This window comes from Octodon degus, unplaced genomic scaffold (assembly GCF_000260255.1).
Source record: "Octodon degus isolate 3935 unplaced genomic scaffold, OctDeg1.0 scaffold00017, whole genome shotgun sequence".
Lineage (NCBI taxonomy): Eukaryota > Metazoa > Chordata > Mammalia > Rodentia > Octodontidae > Octodon > Octodon degus.
The window spans coordinates 8,379,857-8,389,989 of NW_004524593.1; the positions used below are offsets into that span (position 1 = coordinate 8,379,857).

At 35.5% G+C, this 10,133-nt stretch overlaps 1 protein-coding gene across 1 annotated transcript in view; it reads right to left on the minus strand.

Annotated features, from left to right (window-relative positions):
• The window catches only part of Cdc42bpa (CDC42 binding protein kinase alpha), a 358,545-nt gene that overhangs the window by 110,463 nt on the left and 237,949 nt on the right, over positions 1 to 10,133 (minus strand). Inside the window, exons 13-14 of the mRNA XM_023710189.1 lie at positions 6,791 to 7,033; positions 6,448 to 6,558 (exon numbers count right to left, since the gene is read on the minus strand). Coding sequence (XP_023565957.1) covers positions 6,448 to 6,558; positions 6,791 to 7,033 — 354 coding nt within the window. The remainder of the gene's footprint in view (positions 1 to 6,447; positions 6,559 to 6,790; positions 7,034 to 10,133) is intronic.

Consider the following 10,133-nt stretch of genomic DNA (forward strand, 5'->3'; position numbering starts at 1 on the left):
AGCGCTTGACTGGCAAAGGCAAGGATCTGAGTTTAATCCCCGGTTCCACCAAAAAATAAATAAATAAATAAATAAAATGGAGTTAAAATCACAGGAAAAATAAAAATTTCAATTTTAATTAATATATGTTGTATAAGGTTTTTCACAACATATGCTTTAAGAAAAAGCATATAAAATAAAGCAGTTAACTGAAGATACGTGCATGGCATAATTGTATGCATATGAGAGATGTTGATATGTGTTTATAGGTGACTATCTAATATGTACTTAACTTTTAAAGTGATTTTCTAAAGGAATGGGATTAGGGTAAATATTTCACTTCACACTGCTGGAACATTTTAAAATTGTTAACTCCAATGCGCTGACCTGTATGCCTTGATCACAGCTGCGACACACTTTGGATGAATATCAGCAGTCTCCAAAGATACCTCTTTCCCTTTTCAAAATAACATGATCTTATAATCTATGGAACTGGCTAATCTTCTACAATGATACAATTATTCAAATGTTGCAGCATTTCTGAGGTTTAGCAATAATTCTTTTATAACTGTCTTATTTTTTATTCATTTTAATGAAAAAAAATAGCAATGAAACAGTTTCAAAACAGGTTAGTACAACAGTTACAATAATTAATACATTGCATATTGTTGTCTTCATAATGGTTACTCAGAGGATAAGATGTAGAAATGATATCTTATCTAAATAGTATTAGTACAAATCTTTCCTCTCATTGAATTAAGAGAAAGTAGCTGCATATCTATCGTATTTTGTATATACATATGAATTTTTATTCACTACAAAACGGTCCTTTATATATCCCTTTTTTGTTTTGCTTTGTCAGAGATGGGTGTTCCATTGCTGTTAGAGAGAAGCTGTATTAGAAGCCTTTATTTTTATTTTCTTTTTCTTTTTTTTTAAATGTATTTTAGGGAAGGGTCTACAGGGTGCTCAGGGTCTCACTATGAGATCAGACTTGTACTGATCTGACTGTTTTTCAGCCTCCTAAGAGCTGGAAATATAGGTGTGTGCCACCACACCTAGTCTCAATTGAGGGTGCCCCAGGGGCAGGGCTGGCACCTGGGAATTGAACTCCTGGCCCCTGTGCCTACTTGCAGGCACTTCAACCTGCAGAGCTATTTGTTTCTTTTCTTTTTTATATTTTTAAGGATAAGCTTTTAAAAGACCTTTTCATATTTGATGCCAGTCCAAATGTTGTAGGTACTTGAATTCAGCAAAATAACCCAATACAGTCTAATAGTCCATAATTGTAGTGGGTTACCAGCAGAACTGGTAATTGTCAGAAGTTGTTGACTTGAGCGTTTTATAGCTCAGCATATTAATATGGCTTTACTTTTTATACCTCGTGGTTATACTTTTCTACAGGAAGGTTAACACCAAGTTAAAACAAGACCTATATAACTAAAATTACAATGTTTGTATCTGACAAGGTCAGTCAAATCCCCTCAGGATTTACCCTGAAACTATGTACAGCAGCTTGTAGATCTTTTGTCAGTGTCAGCCATCTGGATGAGTCACAGCATAGCTTGGCTAATCTGCTCTCTGTGAAAGCCCGAGAGAATGCATTCTCTCTAGTTAACTCTCCTCAAGCACATTCTACATTGTCAATCACTTTCCTCTGTGGTCCCATAATCTCCTTGATCAGAAAATCTGGGACACACTGAGCTACAGGATGTCACAGCACAGGTTCTCTTTTGTCCTGAATCCTCACTGATCTTGAAGGGCTAGGGCCAAAATACTGACTATCTGTATAGCCCCTCTATTTCTCTAATTTTTGGTCTGTAAACTTTAGTTGTTAAACATCCAGAAGAGAAGCTTAAGAGGCAGTTGGGCTCAACATCCCTATCTGTCTGAATATCAAACACCTTAGACCTAATGTGGAACTGCTATTTTCCAACAACTATGGATATTCTAAACTTTAAATCCCTATAGAATGTGAAAAAAAAAATTACGCATTTTACAACGAATTATCATTTTTTGATTCATGGTCTCACGATGCAGTTCAGACTCATAGTAAGCCTCCTGTCTTAGCCTCCCCAGAGCTGGGGTTACCGGCATGTGCCATCACGCTCGGTTTCAGGACCTCACAGCGTGCTGGGGGTTCTGGGCCAGCATTGCATGCAGGATCAGGTATCAAACTCGGGACCCTGCACTTGCCAGGCAGGCACTTAGGCCAATAAGCTATCTGCCCAGCCCTCTTCCTTTTTAATATAGTATTTACAGCTATAAACTTCCCATACAGTACTACCTTTTCTGTACCCTATAAGTTCTGATATATTGTGTTTTTGTTTTTATTCTTCTCTAAGCATTTTCTTATTATAATTTTTATTCATTTGAATAAAAAAAAAGATAAAACAGTGATGAAACAGTTTCAAGACAGGTTGTAGGGCATTAAAATAATGAATACATTGCATACTGTTGTTTTCATATAAGCATTTTCTAATTTTCTTTTTCTATTGATTTCCTGCTTCATTCTGTTGTGGCTGGAGAAGATACTTTGTATGATTTCAATCTTTTTACATATACCAAGACTTACTCTATGACTAATATATGGTCAATCCTGGAGAATTTGCTATATGCACTTGAAAAGTTCTGCTGTTTTTGGGTAGATGCCACTACATTTTATCAAGTCTGGTTGATTATAGACAAAATATCAATAGGATATTCAGGTCTTTTTTTTTTTTAATGTATTTGGTACATGGTCTCACTATGCAACTTGGAGTCGTAGTGACCCTATTTTCAGCCTCCCCAGCACTGGGATTAAAGGTATTAGACTACCACGCTCTGTTTCAGTGGCACAGTGTGGTATGTGGTGCCAGGGATCAAATCTGGGGTCCTTGTGCTTGCCAGGCAGGTGCTTAAGACTGCTGAGCTACTCTCCAACCCCCGAAAAATATTCTTTTTTTTTTTTTTATTTTAAAATATTTATTGGTCAATAACGGAACTTAGAAAAAATGGGGTACACCGATGAATGTCCATTTTGTATCTGTGTATTCAAAGTGATTAGGACAGATATATAGTTGCATTCTCTTAATGAATAGAATGATTTGTTCTAATGGTGTTTGTAAATAGGATCACAAGTCCACTTCTTGTACAGCAATTAACCACTAAGAAGAATATATGCAGTGTATTATTTATTGAAACTGTACTTCCGATTTGATTTGAAACTGTCTCATTGCTATCTGTTTATCAATAAAACTTTGAAAAAAAATATTTATTGGGTTGTACAACTTTGGAGGGGGGTACACCACTGACACCTAGTGGCCAGGGATGCTTTGCCTGCACAAAATCCGAAAAATATTCTTAATGGGATAAATATTCATCTTTAAAAGAGCCACATAGTGAGACTCCACACAACAACAACAACAACAACAACAAACAAAACTAAAGAAAAAATAGAGCCACAATATCTTTTAAAATTATATTTATATTATTTCTTTCCCAAGAAGCCCCACTTTTCAAAATAGCCTAATAGCCATTATTTACTTGGTAACTCAACTACTATCTCAAATTTATGAGTGGACAAGTAGGTAAATATATGTGGTATAGAGTATGGTACAACAGTGCTTATTATGGAAAAAAATAAAGCAAACCACTAGTTAGAACATGGCACTCAAAGTTAGAAAACCTAGGTTTAGATTATATTCTATTACTTATGACTACAAAATTCTTTACTCTTCTGGGCTTCAATTTCTCAAATGCAAACAATGCCTAAGATTTCCTCTAGTGTGTATTTTACACTTTATTTTTCTTAATGGTTCTTCCTTTTTTATTATTCAAATTACCCAGAGCAATGCTGGCAACAAAGCAGACCCTGAATGAAAAGCATCTCTGATAGTAATTACTTCTCTATTCTAATTCTGCTCCACATAGATAGATGTACATGAAATGATCAAAAAATAATGTAGAATATATTTGCTATGTATCACAAACATACTAATATAAGAGGATAAATGCTTGAAGTTTTAAAATTAATTATAGTAAAAACACATTGCCAATAACTTCCCTCAAAATACTTCCCTCGTGTGGAAAACATTTACCCAATCATTTTGGTGGTTTTATCTTGTTTGTTTGTTTTAGACAGGGTCTTGCTAAGCAGTTCAAGCTGAACTTGAACTCACTATGTAGACCAGCCTGGCCTTGAACTCTTGACTATACTCTTGTCTCAGTTCCCAAGTGCTGGGATTATAGGTGTGCACCACCATACCCAGCTCACCCAATTATTCTTACTACTTTCCAGAGAAGTTCTGGCAATCCTCTTTTGTAAGTGCCTTAATGAGATGTGATTTTAAAAACTGTGATGAATACTGTTGTCAAGTACCAGCCAATGAAAAAGCAGGCTCATAAAAACATTATAGTATGTCTTCATCAAACCTTATTCACTAGATCTGGTACCTGTAACTTCAGGCTCATTTTCAGGGAAGCACTTATTCCACTGAGCCATCTCCCCGGCCCAAGGCTCATTTTCAAAGTAAAAATAAACAACACTTTAAATTGATTTAGCCATAACAATGTAACTAAAAATACTCACAAAAGCATAAATCACACTCTATATACAGAGTTTTAATTTGTAAAGCTAACCAAGACTGATTTTATGATCTAAAACAAATAAATCTCAAAACAAAAATAAGAAATAAAATCTAGAGTTTATATTTCTATTTGTAACAGAGGAGGAACATTACTTATGGACACTGATATTTAATTGTCAAAAATATAGTAAGTTGGACTTCATTCCTTCCACATGATTCAGTCACTGATTTAACATGGTTATTAAATAAGTATTAAATATCTGGCCCAGCACCAAGAACAGGTTAATAATATATCTATCTGTGCTTTCAATAAGCAATGTCACAGTTAGGTGAGGAGAAAGTGTGAACAAGTCATTAGTAAGAGTTATGCTATAGCTACTAACAGAATTCTAAAGAAGCTCAGGAGCACCTGGACTTCATGTGATAATATTCAAATTGATTCAAATATTTTTATTGACATACATCATACTATCACTATACTAATCTTACTGTGCACTTGTGGGATATCAGCTTTTAAGTATATGTATGGACTCCTGTCTCGTTACTCTTTTCTCATTACTAGGACAAATACCCAACACTCAAAATGAAGGAAGGAAAGGTTTATTTAGCTCACAGTTTGATGGAGGCGTTAGTCCATACTCGGCTGGCTCCAAAGCAGTATGGCACATGGCAGAGGGCAGCAGTTCATGGTGGTGGACGTCAGCAAACCAGCAAGAGCAAAAGGGAGGAGTAACAGCAACAGTGGCTACAGAGAACAAGTCTGTCTCTCTGTCTCTTATGTTACATTCACGCTATCTGCCCCAGGCTGGGTGTAGCACTCACACCCACAATCCCAGCAGTACTCAGACCCATTACCCCAGCTGTATATCATGAATTAATCAAAAAATGTAGAACTATGCCTCAATGGCTGCAGGAGGCTTTGGGGGTGAAAATATATATAAGCCATAACAACTTCTGACATGAAAGAGGTTTTTATGGATGAGAAAACTGGAGAATACAGCTGGAGAGATAGCTCAGCAGTCTAAGGGCCTGCTCGTTAAGTGCAAGGACCAGGGTTCAATCCATGGTACCACACACCACGCCAGCCACCAAGACTGGGCATGGTGGCGCACATCTATAATCCCAGTGCAGGGAGGCTAAGACTGGAGGATCACTACAAGTCCGAGCTGTGTAGTGAGACCTTGTACCAAATAAATAAATAAATAAATAAATAAATAAATAAATAAATAAGATTTTTTTTCTAAATGGAAAAAAATTAGAAGATAGAGTAAGTGTTTGCTTCAGTGTTACACAGCTAGTGATCGGTGAAACTAGAAGTTAAAACTAAGAGTCTGATTGAGAAACGGTACAAGAATTTTCCTTGCACAGAAACTTCTGCTAAAATGTGTTAGCTTGTGTTATCATTTCATCCCAACTAACACAAGTGTTTGCAAGCTGTCTGAGTCTCTCCTGAGTATTTCTATGACAGACTGGGGGAGGGGGCGACAGTTAACATGTGTTATCACAACTCACGTGGACATTACCAGTGCATGTTATTCAGGTAGTATTAATACAAAACATAGTATTCCCTTTCCTCCCCATTACTAAGAATAGCTATACCAGCTTCCTACTGTAAGAATAAGAAGCATATGAGGTTTAAAGCACAGGTTCTTTATAATCTACACCAAAAAGCACATAAGAGAACACTATCAAACCTAAAAAGAAGAAAAGAATCATAAATGGATCAAGGCATAGTGGTGAATGCCGATAACCACAGAACTCAGGAGGCTGAGGCAGGAAAATCACTGTGAGTTTGAGGCCTGCCTGGGTTACATAAGCAAGTTCAAGACCAGCCTATAACACTTCATGAGACTCTGTCTCAAAAGAAGAAAAAAATCACAAATGTGAAATCAAAATGTACCTTCAGTCCTTCCAATTCATTTTCCAATTGCTTAGAATAATACTCGCTCTGCTCTCGTAGTTTCTTATCTTTAGATGATTCAGCAACTAGAGCTTCAGTATGAACTTCCAGCTTTAAAATAAAATAAAAACAAAAAAGATATCAGTTATAATTTTTCAAACAAAATATTTCCCTATGGGAATTTATATGTTAATAGGAACATAACTTGAATGTTGAAATTCATATTAACAAACTGTACAATAACTGTTTTCTAAAATTAAAGAAGATATATTATTTCACTAGTCTCAAAAAGCAACTTTAACCACTACTCAAGGGGCACTACATAATTTGCCTGACTACTAACCTCTTTTTTGGCTCTTTCTGTTCTGCGCAGTTCTTGCCTTAAGCTTTCAACTTTTTGCATCACCAGGTCCACCTCTTCTTCCTTATCTCGGACGTGGCGAGCAAGTTTCTGTTTTTGGGTGTGCAATTCTGTTAGTCGCTCATTGATCTCCATGAATTCCTGCATGGCCAGTTTCCTCTGACAGTGTGCGTCTTTCAGCTCTTTGGATTGGTTTTTTAATCGCTCACTAGCCTGGACTAGTTCCTACAGTTTTGTAAAGAGAATATAAGTTACCAATTCTGCAACCTAGAGACCAAATTTGGCCATCAAAGTAACTATTTTTAACTCAAGGAAAGCCAAAATTATTCACTTCAGGACAAAAATGAAAGGAAATGAACTACTTGTAAACACATAATAAGGCTATGGTGTCCTGTGTATATTCTCAATTTCTATGCTAACATGATAAACTCAAAAGAGCTGCTGATTTAACTAGGCTTCCTCAAGTGGGTAGAAAGGACAGGAATATAAGATATGGTGGTTAAAATAAAGATTTGGTGAAATTTAATAAATATTTTGAGAATATATATATATATATATATATATATGGTGGATAATTACAAATAATGATAAACAATCCACAAGAGTTGCTCTTAATGTGGAGACTAAGTAAGAAGGTAAAAAGTAAGGCTGAGACTCTGGGATTCAGAGTGGCCCCAGCAGACTAGGATCAGCACAACTACTTGCTCCCTGGCAAAAGAAAATGCAGATTTTGTGGGGGAAGAACTTCAAGGAAATTTTAGTTTTTCACACATTAAGAGCAAACAAATATGAGCTCACAGAAACAGATCCCCAAATGCCTAGAGAACAAACCATCATAGTCAAACAATGAACAAAACAAACACCAAAAGTATCTGGGCATTAAAATGATCATATATCAACATAAAATTGTTATGTATGAAACGTTTGAAGTAATAAACCCAGAAACTATAGAAGTGGGAAAACAAAAGACTATTAAAAATGATCAAGCAGATTTTTATAAATGAACTCTATAGGACATTTAGAAATGAAAAAAAAGTACTACAAGTAAAAACATGAATCTACCAATATAGAAAGCTCTTTATTTATGAAGAGAAAGAAACTCAAAGCCACAAAGTTCAAGAAATGAAACCAGGTAATGCCAGACAAATGAAATACCTTAAAGAAATCAGGAGAAAAAAACAGGGAAACTCTTCTTTAAAAAAAAAAAAAAAAAAGACAACCCAGAACAAGCATAAATAACAGAACTAGAAATAGTGCAAAATACTTTCAAAGAGATTAACAATTTGAACACAGAAAAATTCTTTCTCAACTACTAGGTTTCACATAAAAACATGACAGAGCTCGCCACAATCACATTTGTACTAAAGAGATTTCTACAGCTTTACATCAGGAAAAAGAACAGTGCTTTTAAAAGAAAGGTCTAATGCAAGATGAATGAATGAGAAGCTGATAAACTTGAATGTGAACATGAAGAAATGTATATAATATATGACTATTAAAATATCTGATTTGTACAATAAAAGCATATAACTATTAAAATATTTGTCAAAAACAGCATATAAATTGGTAAGAGGTAACAGAATTAAAAGTCCTTGGACTGCAGGGAGGAAGTAGTTTAGCATATTAAATTTACATTCTGTTAACATACAAGGTAAAATTTATAAATAACTACCATATATCTAGAAAGAAAAATCTTAACAAGGAAACAAGAACTTAAGTTATTTTGTAAAATAAAAAGAACTGTGGAGATTGGCTGTACATCAATATGCATGTATGTAATACTACTAAACTGTATATGTTAAAATGGGTTAGATAGCAAATATTACATGAATCTACCACACTTCAAACTTTTAAAAGGGAGGAAGAAAAATGATACATTAAATGAAAAAAAAACTGAATGCATAAAGTGGCATCAAAAACTGAAAGCAAAAAGAGGCAGAAACACATCTAGATATATTAGTGATCAAAAGAAATATAAAAGGGCTAAACTCACCAGTTAAAGGCAGTTTGTTATACCAGATTAAGATACAAAATCTAGACTTTAGTAGAAAAAGCATTATTAGGGATAGGGAATATTACCATACAATCACAAAATCCAATCTACTAAGAAGAAATATCATTTTTAATTTTAGTGCATTCTGCAAGAGACTGGAAATATACTAAAAAGAGATTACTAGAACTTCAGAGAAAAATAGTAAATATATTACAATGATGAGGAAGTCCAATTTCTTAATCATTAACATATAAACTGAATAAATGGTGCAAAGAAGATTTTAAAACTTCAATCAAAATATATATGTATAGAAGTTGATGCCCTGTATTGGAAACATACTCCTTAAGAACACACGTTGAATATTTTAAATTATAAATCATCAGTCTCATCATTAGTAAATGAGATTACTAAAAATAAAATAATATTATTCTGTCCAAATCTGGTACTACCTATTTGACGTAGCTCAATTTCTGCCCCATTCTAATCTTACTTATCTTTGGGACAGGACGCCTATTAGCTGGACGTTCCTTCTCAGAGTGTTACCTGAAGCTGGCTGCATCACTCAGAGAGTGAAAGACAAACAACCTCTAACTCATTATAATCTCCCTGCACACTCCCCATCACTATAACAGTGGCAATTGTCATGACAATGATCACCAAGAACCAAAAAAGGAGCCGAAAGACATGGCACCTAAATCCTCAGAAAAGACAGGGTTGTTGTGCCTTCTTTATTAACCTATCTCTCACCTTCATTTCTTTTACCTCTCTCAAGAAGCTGAGACATTTATTCTCCTATCCTTGGCCAAGATTGAAAACTTCTTTTGTGTTATGGTTTGTGTCTAGGTGTCCCTGCAAAGCCTCATGCAGTCTTGGGGTGGCTTCTGGAGTTTGTGATTGATTATTGTGGGTGTGGATGCTGCCCCTGCCCTGGGGCAGGTAATTTGCATTACAATATAAGGTGGGAAGAGAAGCCAGCTGCTTGAGCTGCTGCTACCCCTCCCTTGCGCTCTTGCTCTTTGCCACTGCCATGCAAGTTTGCTTTCTGCTATGTGCTGCTCTGTGTTGGACTCAGCTGAGTATGGACTGAAATCTCCAGTAACTGTGAGCTAAATAAACCTTTCCTTCCTTCATTTTGAGTGTAGGGTATTTATCCCAGCAATGAGAGAACAGTAACTAAGACAATAGGTGTTCAGGATTGTTACTGATTCCATAATTTCTGGGGGGTAATTTTTTTAAAAATTTATTTATTTGTGTGTGTGTGTGTGTGTGTGTGTGTGTGTGTGTGTGTCCAGCTCAGCCCACCAGGGGGTGGGGCTGGCTGGCATGTGGTGC